Here is a 15857-nt window from a genome sequence, read left to right as displayed (position 1 = left end):
AAATCACACCATAGGCTGTATATTAAAGATGGACGGCTCGATCGCCCCCCTGGTGGCTGGCTGCAGTACAGCTCATAAGCCCCGCCCCTCCTCCATGCTAGCAGAACAGAAAAAAAAAAAAATTATCAAAGTACACGTCAAATACATTTCCCCCCAAAAGTGTTAATTTTTCTGATAAGTTTGGCTTTAATTAGTTAATTTGATGCTATAAAAACGGGTCGAGACGTCGTACTCTCGATTGGGTTGGGGCGGGGTGTGTGGGCGGGACCTTCGATACCGCGGCTCCACCCGACGATCACCACTGCGCAGACTCGCAGACCGGGCGCAAAAAGGCAGCGGCCGTATCCGGGAGAGTTTGGCTTCATTTTTGTACAGCGGGAGGAAGTGGAGGCACGTCGGCCATCTTTATATACAGTCTATGGTATAAACTATGACAATTAGTATAGTATGTGGTGTGGAACTGCGACACAGTGACGGAGTTAGGAATATTTCACTAAACTGTAGTAGTGACCCTGGGTTTGGCATTAAAAGATTATTTCCCAAAATGTCAGAGTGGTCTTTAAAGCAAGCTAAGAGTAACCCTCCCCTGTCTCCACGACCCCCCGTGTTCATGAGCCGTGGTAGAGGTGAATGGTGCTGGCCACAGCCGGCTTATGTCTGTGCTCCGCCTGGCTGTGGTCGAGGCGGCTCCCGTCACTCAGCTCCTCCGCCGTGTCTCCGAAGCCATGGTAGTGTCCGTAATGCAGGAAGTCCCCGCAGTCCGCTCCCATCAGCCCCCGCCAGGCCGGCCGGTGGGACACGCAGCTGCTGGGGCTGCTGGTCAGATGCAGTGAGCCGCACATGTCGGCAAAAGAGTGCCGAGCGGGCGGTGGCGGCGGCGCCTGCCGGTCGGCTGGAGGGGGAGGCGGCGGTGCGGAGAGGCTTTTAGGTGGCTCAGGGCCATCCTGGTCGGCATAAGGCAGCGTGTGATGGTGGCCGTTGGTGACGGTGGCTTTGAAGTAGTCATCTGCTTGTGTTAAAAAGTTTGAAAGTCAATGTCTTCGTAAGAGCAGATTGTGCAACATTAATCACAAAAAAACAAACAAACAACCAACCAACCAAAAAAAAAGAAAAAAAAAAAGAAGCTCCAGTCCCACCTGAGTTGAGTTCCTGGACAGATTCCATGTTCATGCTCTCCAGCTCCTCGCCTCCGCCGCCCTGCATCTGCGCCAACGCGTCTGCAGCAGGAGACGGGAGAGAATGATAAAGAAAAGCTGCATGGAAATGCCATCATTGGCCATATTCACGCGGCGGCCATTTCCCACTGACGTCACGCTCAGGGTGGGAAGCTCAAACATTAGCGTTCAACCACTTGTTGAGTCACACACACACACACACACACATATATACGTTTATAAGAGCAGTACGACATGATAACAGCGTTTGAGCTTCCCTGAGTGTGACAGAGGAAAATGGCCGCCGTGTGAATATGGTCTGTCAAGCTATCCATAGTCCATATCTCGAATCTGATTAGTTTTTATGATCACACCTTATCATCACACCTGAACAAAAGCCCCCCGAACCGACCTGTTTTAAGACGCCTGTGGCACAAAAAGACATTTAACAGAAAAAAACCCCCCAACACAACAACAAACGTCTTACTGTCAGCTCTCCTGGCTTTCTTCATGTGGCCCGCGTCCACGGCGGCCAGCAGCCTCTTTCTGCTGAGCGGGCCCTGATCACACATCGGGATGCCTCCGTTTCCGTCGAGCTCCCCGTTCGCGCGGAGCCCGCCGAGCTGCTGCAGGTGCTTCTGGGTCTTGGAGATGAGGCGGAAGCAGTCGTGGAAGCCGTGAGCGTGGGCCAGGTCTGCTGCCGTCTGCCCGCTGGCGTTCCTCAAACTGAACGGGAAGAGACGGGAAGAGTCTCATCTTGAACAGTCTGCATTTCATTGCTTTAGTTTTAGTTGCTCATTTGTTTTTTCCCTCCCCCGTTACTTATCAGCTAACCTTTACACAACATCAATATCTGACTGTGCTAAGACAATATTGGACGTCCCTGCTTTACCAGGCTCTAGTTATAATATGGTGCTTTGGCTCTGACCGTGACCGACGGCCCCTATCTTAATCCTGTGTTTTTGAGGATAACCCTGAATAGAAAGGGATAACCCAGCTCTAAAGTGGGGCTTAGTTATTGCTAGACATCCCACTTAGTAGTTAGCTAATGGAGCCCTGGACTAACGGGAGCTAAAACGGAGAGTCCAAGTTGTGGCCCATTTCCAGGTCCTTCTGTTCCATGAACTTTCAGTTCTTCGTGCTGAAATATGGCATATTAGCTGACGTACAAGCTGCTGTTATCTGTGTCTGTGAGAAAGTGAATATTAGCTGATACTCTCCAGAGTATTTCCAGAGAACGAGCTGTTAAAAACTGGAAGCTGGGTGTGTATGTTGATCAGCAGCAATGGTTTTGTTTTTATTAGAGTATATTTAGTTTAAAAGCTTTAGCAAACAAATGAAATGACTCATTGTGGATTAGGCCTTTTTTTAAAAAAATGTGATCATCCTCTACAGTAAGTCTGAAAATGTGTCTTGTCTGGTGTTTTGACGGAAGCTTCACTTTCAACCGCAGTCTTCAACAGTGGATGGAGTTTGTTCAGTTGTCACGGGCGATGGCTCAGATGTCGTCATGCGAGACGCTCCATATATGTGAGGATCCTGAGTCTGAATCTATGTGGACGGTACAACACTTTCCAGGCTGTTGACAGTGTAGAAAGCCTCCATCAACAACCATAAAGATCAGTCAAATCCTGATATTTAGTTTGATTTCCTCACAAATGTCACCGTCTACTCTGCTCCTTTCCCTCCGGCACGGCACAATAATCCTCTAGCTACAGTGAATCCTGAGGCGTGTGCAGTGAGCTCGCGCTTTGTTAGCACAATGCCTAGAAGCCAGTTGGCCGTAAGCGAAGCACGCAGGTCTAGACATGACTGTCATCGGCGGCGCTTGCTTCTATTGAGTTCATAATGTTAACATATGTCAGGACTGGTCAAACAGTGTCAAGTAATAAGTAACAGGTACTACAAGTTTCCGCACACCCTTTGATAAGAATCAATACAGCTCAACAACAAACTGAAACGATTCAGTAACACCGGAGATGGCAGTTTTGCGCAACTCTCAACTACCTGCACTAATATGCAACTTCTTCAGATCCACATTTGTTTTGACAGTTCATTAAGTGTACATTAAATCATCGTCAAATGAAATAAATAGGCTGAATAGAGCAGATTTCATGCGCTAAATGTCAAAATTACACTCCTCCAGTTTTGTTGCACTTGCATGTAATTAGTTATTAATTCAAATAAATGTTGTTTTTGATTTTAATTTAATTAAATATTTTATTCAGCGCCATTTAGGAGGACTCCGAATGGTAAGATAAGGCCCCCCCCCAATCTCTTACCACAATGTTCACTTGGCTGGTCCTGTGCTAGTTCATCTGTTCCAATCTCAGAGTCCCCCCAGGACCTCAGCTCATAGACACGGGACGGACCAGACTGGGTAACGTTTGAAATGTTTCCACACCAGTGTCAAACAATATGAGACCAAATTATTGTATTTTGTTTTCTTTTATTGTACATGCTTTTTTTTCATATTGTTATTGTCATTGTTTTCTATTTTATATTATATTTCTTGACTTTTGTAGTACTTTTTCCCCCTCTATTCTCAACTATTTTCTCTTACTATGCTTATTGTTATGCACCATAACACCCATGCAAGTTCCTTGTATGTGAAAAACCTACCCCTGATCTGATTCAGAGTCTAATGAACTCGGCATGACAGAGCTGTCAGACTGCAGGGTACTTACTGTGGTTTAGCACCTGCTATCAACAGGACCTGGATACACTCCAAGCTACCTGACCGGGCTGCCTTGTGGATGGGAGCCTCGCCTACAAAATCCTGAAGACACAGCGTACAAATGTTTATGTCACTGCACCATCACTGCCAGTGGTGGAAGTACATTTACTCTAGTATAGGCACGTAGGTACAATTTTCAGGTACTTGGGTTCATTTCAATATGTCTGCTACTTTAAAATATAGTACTTTTTATTTTACTGTATTCATCTGACAGCTATAGTTGCTGGTTACTTTGCAGATTAAGGTTTTAAAAACACATAACGAGCAACATTTAAGACTACTTTACTAAAGATGAGGATCTGAGCTATACCACAGGTATAACCACAGGCCCTACTTTCATATACTAGATAAGATCCATTCATATTTGTGTGTGATCAGATGTTCAATAACCCCCGTTTCTAGATTCGGATGTGGCACGTTTTCAATGTAACTGCTTGCTGGAGGACCGACCTGCCTGTTGACGTCAGCTCCAGCCTGAGTCAGCCACACCACACAGTGAGGGTGTCCTCCAAACGCTGCGGTGTGCGCCGGCGTCTGGTTGAAGCGGCTGGTCGCCGCGTTCACCTCGCAGCCCACCTGCACCAGGCGCACCACGCACTCCAGCTGTGCGCACGGAGACACAGAACAGTAGTGGGACTATTGAAAACATCTGTTGCTAAACAAAGAATCAAGTGAATAGTCATTAACATCAGGAGGCTCATGTCAGTGGAACTGTTGGAGAATACTGATAGGAGCCTCCTGGTGTGCAGATTCACTTTGATTGTAAGAAATCTCCCACAACCCTGTTTGAATATATAGTGACCCTGCATGCCCCCCCCCCCCCCAGGCTGAGGGGTGCTGGTGTAAATAAAGCACAAGAAGGCTTTTTTACATAATAGGTTTAGCTGAGTTGTAATGCTAAAAATGCCAACTTTAATCTATGGCAGATTAAAGTGACGTTTATATGCAGCCCTCAAGGCAACTGACGTACCTTACTGTGCCTGTACTCACTGCAAACCTCTGACCACTTCCGAGATAAACTACGTACGTTTTTTTTTAAATATACATAAAGTATTTACGTCGGAGTTACATATGAATTGAAGTCACGTTGGTGAATGCTAGGCTACAGTAACACAGCACGAAAAGTTACGTTTTCCTGTTTGCCTAGAGCTGTTTTGGCGCCTGAATGGCCATTGGCTCCACTGGAACCAATGAGAATGCTGCAAACCGTTACTTTGTTTATTTAATTTTTTTTTTATCCCGAGACAACTTTATTGTACAGTAACAATCAGACATAACTGTATTATGGCAGCGTATAACGCACAGAAAGAAAAACGGCGGGTGCCTCGGGTGCTGCAGAGACTTTACCAAACAGCACTTTATTTACGTAAAATATCAACATTCTGAAATGGTCCATGCTAGTCGCTACTGTCCACCACCATGTTATGGCTGGAAAGTATCCCGAGAACAAATAGCGAAGCCGTGATTTAAGTTTACTGCAGTTAAATGAAGTACTTTATGGCATACTGTAAGTTACGCAGGTAACGTTAAAATGTCCTCGTAAAACACAAAACATCCCTGACAGAGTTTTACCCTCAATGAAGACGACCTCTCGCTTGGAAGCGAAGTCTCTTAATCTGGCTAGCAACTTAATCCCTAATTTACCTGTCCGTAGTGAGCAGCCCAGTGTATGGGGGTCCATCCGTAGCAGGAGTCCTCAGCAGTCAATTGAGCCTGGTTTGAGAGCTGCTGTAACAGTGAGACCAAAGCGCCAACATCTCCATCCCGACAGGCGCGGTGGATGGGGAACCGGTTGATAAACGCCTCATCACTGGAGAAGTCGGGTTCTAGTCCCGCAGACATGAGTAAAACTATGAAAGTGGCGGAGGGAAGCGTTTCTCTCCGGTGTTCCCGGTCCCAGAGAGCACACTGTGGGGGGGAAAAAAAGGTTCAAACACAAAGAAAGAGGAGATAAGCCTCTCTGCCCGTCAGAGAATCACAAAACCCGGACTGGAATCTGGACGCGTGACTGAGAAGCACCTCGAGGCGTTTCGTTTTAGACGGCGGTTTTGGAAAAAGACGGTCAGGAACACCATGCGCCATTGCGCCCAGTAGAGGTACGAGGGAGACTTTTATTATAAAAGCATACTCACGTAAAGTAAACTCAACTAAAATTATATATTGCTGTCTAGCTAATTACCTTTGAAAATATTCCTTATGCTGGGCGGAATATTCGAAACTTTTCCCCTGCGTTTAACACCTTTTAGCTAATTGTGTTATGATGCTAGCACTTGACAAACACGCAGCTAATTTACTAAGCAATTTATTGATGCTACCGATAATGCTAACTGCGCCACAGGGAAACGTAGAAGAAGGCAACAAGATGTCGGCGTCTTTAGGCGGGAAAAAGGCAAGGAAACAGGTACTCAACACAGTTTAGAAACACGTTATCTTTGTTTGAGATGTTTCATATTCATACCAGAAAAATAATAAGCACATGGACCGGTATGCTACACATTTTCATAAAGCAATATATATTAGTTTTTAAGTCCTGCCTCACTGTTTTCAAAGCGTTTGAGGATGCTCGCCTCCATATTGGGTGATGATGGTCTTAAAAACCCTCTTTTACAGGCCTCCCCCCAAATTAAGGGACAGTGCAGCGGTACTGTACTACAATCCTAAACACATAGCAAGGAGCTTTATGGCCAAACAGTGGGATATTCCTGACTGGCCAAGTCATTCACCTGACCTCAGTCTAACTAATCACGGTGTTTCACTCAACGAGAACCAGACTGAAGTCCAAAAAAAGCGAGAATTAAGGATGGCTTCATAGGCCTGGCAGAGCCTCATCACGGATGATATCAAGCGTAAAATGGTAAATGGTAAATGATCTCACTTATATAGCGCTTTTCAACCTTCACGGTCTCATTCACCCATTTACACACCTATGGCGACCGAGCTGCCATGCAAGGTGCTGGTTTCCATCGGGAGCAACTTAGGGTTTAGCTCAAGGACACTTCAACATGGGGGGGGGGGGGGGGGGGCAGCCGGGGATTGAACCCCCGACCTGATCTAACCAGCTTTACCTCCTGTGCGACAGTGCTAACCACTGGGCCACCATGCTGTAGACCTCAGACTGTTTCCACTTTGGTCCCCTCTCGCCTGCCGGAGCATGACACAAAAATGCGTCCTGATACTGTACATTTGCAGTAGTTTGGGATTTTCAGATTAAGAAAAGGATTACAACTCAGCCAGTTTAACGTGGAGTGTTAATGTAACAATTTGACCAAACAAAGACAGCGACAGCGACAGCCACTTTAATGAACTAAACTTTTGACATGCTGTTTATATTAATAGGTCTGCACAACTTTGTCTTGTATGAACACTGACAACCAGGGCTTAACCTGTGACTGCAGAACGCGAACCAGGCCGAACACAGATTCAACCAGTGTCCATCATCCTGTATCAATGAATGGTTTGTGTGTGTGTGTGTGTGTGTGTGTGTGCAAGCGGAGTATAAATTGACACCACTGAGAGGCAAACGTTGGTGTTAATAGCTGCTCACACATGCAACTCTTCTGGGACAGTTTTTAACGTCTGATCATTCTAATCTGTTTCTGCACTGAGGTTTCATCTTCATCATCTTTTTTTTTTTTTTTCCCTTCCAGGATGGTTTTGTCAGAGTGAGGAAAAGAGATTTAGAGAAGCTGACCACAGAAGTCATGCAGCTGAGGGAGTTCCTGCCCAGAGTCCTGAACGGGGACCTGATTGAAACGTTGCATAAAGCTCGAGCCGCTCAGACAAGTACGCTTCCGTTAAACTTAACCTTGAGGCAGAAAATACTATGGATGCCGTGAATGCCAGCGAAAAGAGTAACTAGAGTTACAGTGGTTTTATTTGTTACAGTTTCAAAATAATGATAAAAAGGAAAGAGGGCCCTGTGCAAAAGCTTGGGAACCCCGTCTGTTAGTATGTTTCCTGTAGCCAGCTAAGTCTGTCATTTCTTGCTTTTGGAATTTTTCCCCGTTATTTTTTGGCAGAACACCTCGAGCTCAGAAATATTCTTCTGCCTCCTTGCATGCCCGGCATGTTTGATATCTCTTCACGGACTTCCAGTGATATTCAAGTGTTTGGGACTGTGGTGGCCACACCAAAACCTTTATCTCATCTTTCCTGCTTTCCCTGCTCTCTTCAACTTCAGTGTCTGGACTGACCTTTACATTAGCATTAGCCTCTAAAACTTCTTGATATTTGGCGGAATATGTTCTTCCTTCCACCCGCACAATATTTCCTGTACCCCCAGCCTGCCCACGCAACCCCGAAGCATGATGGATCTGCCTCCATACTTAACAATTGGCAAGGTGGTCTATAAATGCTTCCACCCCTTTTGTCTCCAAACATACCTTCTTTGGTTGTGACCAAGAAGTTCCATTTTTCTTGCAGCACTGCCATGTACCTGGGTAGACCTGGGTCAACTATAAATCCACAAACTTACAGGCATTGTGTGTGTGTGTGTGCATGTGTGTGTGTGTAGTGAGGGAGCACCTTGCGCAGGAACAAGACCAGCTGCAGCAGGAGTGTCTGCACCTTCAGTCCCGACTGGATGCAGCGCAGACCGAATGTCAGAAAGAGAGAGAGGTCAGGAGGGCAGGCAACACAATGTCTGGCTTGAGATACTGTGAGAGGTTCACACTGAATGTGTGTGTGTGTGTGTGTGTGTAGGAGAAGCTGCTGCTACGTGAGCAGCTGTGGCAGAGCGGGGCAGAGCTGCAGCAGCAGGCGGACTTCTGCTCTGGTCTGGGATCTGCCGCCTGCAGTCTGCTGTGGAGCTGCTCTGCCAAGGAGGACACTGTCACACACTGGCTGGCTGATGTGAGTCATGTCTGGGCCATGTCTTCGTATTGAACAGTGACATCATATCTGACAGCTGATTGGTAGAGTTGCATTGTCTGATGTGTGTAAATTGTGTGTGTGTGTGTGTGTGTGTGCGTGTGTGTGTGCTGACGGTGCAGGGTAAGCTGCAGTCCTTCCTGGCCATAGCTGCTCAGACTCTGGAGAGCTTCGTCAGGTCTCTGGATGAGGAGGTGAAACCACAAACTGAGGACCACGACTCCCAGGACCACCAGTTTGTGCTGGCTCTGGCTGGAACCATTACCAGTGAGTTAGTTCGCAGCTTCACACACACTTTGAGAGCTATATTTTGCACCACTTAGAGTATGTTCTGTACACCAGTAGGTTTGACTGTGCACCACTGAGCCTTGCCTGGACCCGCTGAGTCACAGCAGCTCATATAATTCAGATAATATGCATGCAGGTCATTGGTCACTCTGCCAACCTCAAACGGTGCAGCAGCAGGTGGGTGTAATGTCAGAATGTCATTCCTCAGACTGATGGAGAAGAACAGCATGTCTTTATTTCCCTGTCAACCAGACATAGCAGCAGTGACGTGTGGGCGGGACTTCCTATCCGGCTCGGCCCGTGTCCTAATGGACACTCTGATGAAGCTCCTGGAGCTGATGAAGCCCGGCGTCTTCCCCAAGCTGAAAGTGTACGTGGAGCTGTCCTGGAATACATAACCACAAACCACTGGTGGTGTCTGAACAACATTGTTGCTTAGATAGTTTGTATCCTCAACATAAAATGTGTAGATTTTGCCAACATAAACAGATCCATGAATTGATTTTTTTTTTTTTACCTAAAAGAATTGTCAGATAACCTTGGTAAGTATGGCTCTGCCCCAGTGTTCGGGTATGTTAGGTATAGATTGGCAGCTAGTGAATGAATTCTGCTAAAAAAGAAATATGTCCTTTAGATACTATAGAAAGGACAGGTTCAGATTGTCTAACTGGAGTTGATACAACACTCACATATGCCATATGCGAGAGTTATCGGTCACTATCACTCCTCCTGTCTATACTGGCTGTGAAGAGATCCCCTCATGGAGCAACAACATTTTAAGAAATGGCCGAGTCCTTCAGTCCAGTCCCCATTCTGTATAAACATGACATATAATGTAATGACAAGTAATATGAGGCTTCGGCAGTCTCAGTTAGACAAATCAAGTGGGTATCCGCTGAATCCATTAGCCTCAGCTGAACTTCGGAATCCAGAACGAGCACCCCCGAATGCATCACCTCTCCTCAGTATTAGAGATGCAAGTTCCAAATGACTTTGTTGATTCAGATGGTCTCGTTCAGTTCAGTATCGAGCTGCAACGATTAATCGATTATTGAAAGTGAAAATAATTACCAGTTGCAGCCCTAGTTCATGGAGTTTGTTCACTTTTTTTGTAACTTCTGTTCGAACTGACTTTTTGTTTCCACTATGGAGAGGAGGAATGATCAGGAAAGTGGCCTTTGGCCCCCTGAAATGCGCTATATAAATGCAAGCTATTATTATTACCATCATGTGACCAATACCTCTCTCAGTGTGCATAATGCATAATGGGTGTTGATAGACTGGAAAAAGTCTGAATCTATACTTTAATGAACGCCCTAAACCTCTTAAAGTTAAAATCTCATAGTAGTTATTGCAACAGCGCTCTAAGCAAAAAGCTCATGTAACCAGAATCATACTTATATATCCACCACGTACTGGTTATTAAAAGGTTCTAAAAAAAATACATTCAGTCAGGCATGTTGGTATCTAGATGTGGGCAGTAGGTGTCAGTGATGTATCATGCTGTTATTTTTTTTTTCTTTGCTGCAGGTTGATGCTGATGACTCTGTATAATGTCAGCATCAGTGTGAAAGGACTGAAGCACATCAGCGAGAACCCAGGACTCCTGCCTCTCATCCGGACCCTGCTGGACGGTAAAGGAGGACCACCGGTCTCATTCAGAACAACTCTGGCGCAAACTTGGAAGACATGTTACACAGTCACGTCACGACATAATGCAGGGACCAGCGTCCCTGTCGAAAAGCTGACATGTACACTTGTGTCACAAAACAATCAAGTTGCTTTAGTCATTTTGTTTGTGACTTACAGCAACTTACAGTTCTGTATATATATATAAATATTGGGGGGCAAAGAAAGTTCTAAAATGTCTAGTGTCTAGGTGTCCGCCTCCACGCCACCTCTGATCTCCGTTTGCCTGACAGATGGAGACTGGGAGGTGTGTCTCCACTCCCTGCGTCTCCTACAGTCGGTGTTGCTGGAGGAGGATGCGCCGCCCCCCTTGGGCTCCTCCCTGCGCGACCCGGAACTCCGGGCTCGCGTCGGCCGGCTCACCTCCAGGGCGCAGCCCGGCCTGAGGCTGGCGGCCCAGCAGACCCTGGAGGACCTGCGGGCCCTCCAACAGGTACCGCAGTCGCAACATATCTCAGACCCTTGTAGCTCCTCTGGGCCGTAAATCAAAGCAAAGAAATGTGTTGGAATCAATGCACATTTACGTTTACATAAGTTATCATGCAACATTTTGTCTTGTCGGACAGTAGGTTTGTTTACCTCACTTGTTAAAATATGCAACCATCTTTGAACAAGAAGGAGGGCTTCATTTCTCTTCATCTGCTTCATTTTGGTGCTTCTACAGGCACGACAGGCAATTGCCATTAAGCTGAGCAGCTGCTTGGGGGGTATCTGTGACAGTAATGGATTATTAAGTGTGCCCTAGACAGTAAAGTGCGAGAGTGTTTGTGTGTTTCCAGGGCAGGGGGCTGTAAACAGGGCGGCCTCTGATGCGGATCCGGTATCTTCAGTCCAGCCCTCCTCCTCCTCCTCCTGTGTTAACTTCCCTTCCTGCCACATTAGATCTGTCTGCGCTCGTGCTGTTACGAGCCCTCCCATCAAAGTTAAACCTACATATAAAAGCAAAAGGAACAGCCCTCTACATCTAAACGTTTCTAACTTTTGCGCCGTTGAGCCCTCAGATTTGTTCGCATTATCGCGTCTTGGTTTGTTACAAATACAGGTTTGTTACAAGGCTCATTAAATATGTTCGCACACTTTCAGAACTCGGGCTTTCTGTTGTTATAGAAACATCCTGATCCTAACATCCTAATTTAGCATTTTTTACAGTTCCACATTATATATGGCCTTTTTAGAGCCAGAAGAATGAGCTTCAGTAGCAATTTTAAAATGACTCTCCCCAGTTAGCCAACTGTAGTTTTCTTTGCCTTGAGCCCTTTAAAATCAATCAAATTGAAGGACTTTACCCCGATGAAGCCAAATCCCGTTGCGGAAAACAAAACAGGGCCGCATGTTCTCAGTCGCTAGGTTTCTGGTTGTCCTTTCAACAACATCTTGTTTGTTTTTTCATGAAAATCTGAAGGATTATAACTTTTTCTATCCTGCCTAAGTGGAAGCACGCTCAAAAATTGATCATCGCGCCCCAGAAAGGTTAAGATACAATCATCTAATTGTTACCCAGGACCCAAAACAGTGGCATTGATATTATAGTCAGCAGAACTGAAACCTGATGTGAAGCATAAAGAATATGAGTCCACACAGGAGTTGCCTTTTGTTAATTGTACAGCTTTATTGTATGTTTCTTTAGTATGGACTTCTCAGTAATGAGCAGGTATCCATTGAACAAGGCCTAGACTACAGTACAGGATATATTTAAGACAAAGAGAGGAGAGGATTCCAAGAGTCAGCACAAGAATGGAAGCAGCCAGGGCTTCAGAGAACTTCACTGATGGAAAATCTGGCACAAGACATGGGTGACGTTTCCCTCCAAGCTTAACCTCCAACCATCTGCACTGTCAGAGGGCTCGCCCTGACACAGATCAACAACAACCAGCAGAATGAAGCGTAGGTCATGCGAATGTCTCGTCCTTTTAGATGAGTTTTCTCCTGAAAAACTCCAGCCGCCCCTCACTTAACCATCCTCATGGGGAGATTTCTTTGTTAAGCTCAAAACAATGATACTAATAATAATAATACTGTAAGAGTGTGCTAAGAAGAAACTACAGAGGAGAAAGTGAAGTGAGGAGGACACAGATATCCTCTAAGGGGAAAAAAGGGAGAAGAAGAAGAAGCCAAGGGGTGGAAGATAGAGATTCTGTGGTCGCAGGTTGTAGGAGACTCGAGCCCCTCCAGCATCCCCCGATCGACCCCATCCCACCACCACTCGGCCTCTAGGAGGACGCGGCAGCGTTGGGCTTGTCGTCGCGGGTGACAGGGATGCTGCGCTCGCTGCGTCCGGATTCACTCCCCCCGGAGACCTTTGGCCCGGTCAGAGTCAGCAGGCCGTCGGCTGACAGGGTGCAGGTGATCGCTGATTGGTCAACACTGGAGGGGAGGCGGTAGCGGCGGTGGAACTCGCGAGAGATGTAACCGTGGTCGTCCTGAAAAACAGCAGGGTTGATGCCGCGACGGCCGGGTCAATCCTCTTAATGATTAAAGGAAAAGTTCACTTTATATAAATGGCTTAGAAATGATTTGCAAAGATAACTTACAGACCAATAGTAGCCACATTTCCCCCCAACTCAACAAATCTCAGTTGAACTTAAATACCAACACTGATGTGGGATAAATGGGTGTGGGTTTTGGGATTTGGAGGTAGGCTACTATCAGGAACTACAGCAAATCATCACAAATCACCAAACGTTCATTATTTCGGAGCTCCTGCGGCACATTTCAAATGTTTTGCAGCCGAAGGTACCCTGTATGAAAGTCATGGATCTTGCCAGGAACCCTCAAACAGACAGACAGTTAGATGTAGTTCTACTAAGTAATGTCATGGGAGTGCAAGGGACGCTCATCCACCCGCTCAGTCTGTCTTGAGTTATCGAACCGCTCTGCTCAGGACTACGCTTCAAGTTCTTGGAGTTCTTGTTCAGTTTGTCTAAAATGGCTCGTTTCAGACAGAAGGGGGAGCTGAGGGGCTGCGTAAAGGGCCAGTAGAAGATAAATAAGGGCTTTTTATGAACTGTGAATCATGCAGAGCTACTCTAGCGGAGTCCCAGGATAAAAATATAGAGCTGGAACTGAGCATAATATGGGACCTTTAGTGAGAGTTCACTGTGCAGCTGAGCAGTGGTGACCCTCCAGCAGAGGGCACAGTCCCACCAGTCAGTTTGGTGTGAATATTCTGAAATATTGGTAATATGAATACACACACACAATGTTTCAAATACAGAGCCCCCTCTGAGAATGTATATTCTGTTGAACATTAAACCATGCCTCTCATCATTACCATCAAGCAGTTACATTACTTTTTCTAAGACAACCTTCAATTCAATATATGTTTTACACTGGTGGAACAAGCATTCAGATCATTTACTTAAGTAAAAGTAGCAATAGTACACGGTGACAAGTAAAAGTCCTGCATTCAAAACCTTAGTAGTATCAAAGTGTTAACTGTTATGTCTGATGTGTCTGGATTAATATTACTGCAGCATTAATGTGTGTGTCGCATTTTACTGCTGTAGTTATTTAAGGTTGTGCTGATTTTAAATACTACCCAACAGTAAATAGTACCCAACAGCGACAATGCATTTCCCAGCTGATCCAAGGTGGTTGTTTTTTTTTTAAATTTATTTTAAATAGTTTATTTACACTTAATCCTTCAAATTCAAAAACGCCAAATTTGGAGATCTCTGACCGAACCCGTCAGAGAAATGCGGTGGAGTAAGAAGTACAAAGTTTGCCTCTGGGATGTGGTGGTTTTCATTCTAACTATTCATGTCATGTGTGTATAAGAGAAGAGACGATGAGAGGGCCACTACCTGTCTTTCTCCATGCTTGCCCTGGATCTCCATGTAGTCGTCAGTGACCTTCACGCTGAGCTCGTCGGGAGAGAAGTGCTTGACGTCCAGGTAGACTGTGAACTTGTCCCTGTCGGACCTCACCTGAGGGACAGACAGGGACAAATATAGAGGCCTCTCGAAGTTTTAAGTGCAAGGTTTTTTTTTGTAAACTTGAAATTGTGTTTAGCACAGCAGAAGTTATGTTTAGATGTAGAGCAACTAAACTCAAGACTGAGAAGCAAACAAAAATCAGGATATCAAATGTAAGTTCAAATGTAATAGCTGGAGATCAGGACAGTGGATGGGAAATGGGGTGGGAGTCTAATAACTATCATAACTACTGATAGTTACGATAAACAACCGAACAATATACATGCAAAAAGACATTTCCTGCTATTTTGAGTGTAATTTTAAGGGGTGCTAAGATGAGCTTTGGCGTTAGCATCACTAAAAAGTTTCTCGTTTGAGAGCACAGTCCTTTTTAAGTTAAGCCAACTTTGTCTGCACATTTCTCCAGAGTCATGATGTGCTTCCTGACATGAAGGAGTCTGGTCTCGTTACCTCAGAGATGCCGGAGTTGGAGGAATCCAAAAAGCTGCGGAACAGCGACTGTCTGTAGTAGGGGCTGATGGAGGAGGCGGTGTAGGGGAAGAGGTCGTAGTCAAACATGCCCTCTCCGAAAAACTGGTCGAAGAGCCGGGCAGGGTAGACAGAGCCCAGGGCGCGTCTGAACCAAGGGTGCTGGATGGCAATATCCATAGCAGCTGGAGACAGTTTGGTCTAGCTCGGCTTGGCGTGGCTCAGGTTGGCAGATGTACCCGCTCAGCTCAGAGTCCAGCAGGTGAAAGGGAGGGAGGTGAGGCAAGATGGAGAGAACCGAATGTGGATGAAAGGCAAGGAGGGGAGAATGTTTCCAGAGTGCTTTGTTGTCTGCTCTACAGCTGTCTCCTCTTTATATACCTGAGAGCCAGAAAGAGAGGCTTTAGTCACGATCCCTCTGGAATGGCATTATCTCATGGTGGGTTGGGCCCCGTCAGCAGAATCAGGGGGTTGACGATGGGGGGAGGGGGGGGGGGTGTTGGTGGTGGTGGTGCAAAGCTGGGTCCACATCCCTGGTTGCGACCCAGTGCCACCCACACACCAGACACCCAGGGCTGCCAAAACAAACCCAACTGGACGGAGAGGCGGGAGGAGAAGGGGCACGACAGAGACAATGAGGTCCAGGAAGCGAACTAAAGACACAGCGGGGGGTTTCACCTGAGTGATGCTGCATCCAACGGATTCCACGCACGCATC

General features: G+C 46.1%; 3 protein-coding genes across 3 annotated transcripts; 1 reads left to right on the top strand and 2 right to left on the bottom strand.

Annotated features, from left to right (window-relative positions):
* Positions 1–526: 526 nt before the first annotated feature.
* Positions 527–5733, bottom strand: ankrd10a (ankyrin repeat domain 10a). Its single transcript, XM_070930823.1, has 6 exons — positions 5536–5733; positions 4342–4494; positions 3842–3933; positions 1642–1880; positions 1137–1217; positions 527–1009 (listed from the first exon to the last, which is right to left on the bottom strand). The coding sequence occupies exons 1-6, from the start codon at positions 5731–5733 to the stop codon at positions 609–611; spliced, it is 1164 nt and encodes a 387-aa protein (XP_070786924.1). The 3' UTR covers positions 527–608.
* A 478-nt stretch (positions 5734–6211) lies between these two features.
* hsf2bp (heat shock transcription factor 2 binding protein) lies at positions 6212–11531 on the top strand. The gene is made up of 9 exons (XM_070930933.1): positions 6212–6292; positions 7539–7674; positions 8405–8508; positions 8593–8742; positions 8883–9027; positions 9301–9418; positions 10579–10682; positions 10971–11170; positions 11517–11531. The coding sequence occupies exons 1-9, from the start codon at positions 6212–6214 to the stop codon at positions 11529–11531; spliced, it is 1053 nt and encodes a 350-aa protein (XP_070787034.1).
* A 1416-nt stretch (positions 11532–12947) lies between these two features.
* cryaa (crystallin, alpha A) lies at positions 12948–15320 on the bottom strand. The gene is made up of 3 exons (XM_070930738.1): positions 15123–15320; positions 14541–14663; positions 12948–13157 (listed from the first exon to the last, which is right to left on the bottom strand). Exons 1-3 carry the CDS (start codon positions 15318–15320, stop codon positions 12948–12950), a joined length of 531 nt encoding a protein of 176 aa, XP_070786839.1.
* Positions 15321–15857: the final 537 nt, after the last annotated feature.

Source organism: Enoplosus armatus, chromosome 24 (assembly GCF_043641665.1).
Source record: "Enoplosus armatus isolate fEnoArm2 chromosome 24, fEnoArm2.hap1, whole genome shotgun sequence".
Taxonomy (NCBI): domain Eukaryota; kingdom Metazoa; phylum Chordata; class Actinopteri; order Centrarchiformes; family Enoplosidae; genus Enoplosus; species Enoplosus armatus.
Note: the sequence above shows the minus strand (reverse complement) of the source record. Positions and strands in the feature narration are given on the sequence as shown.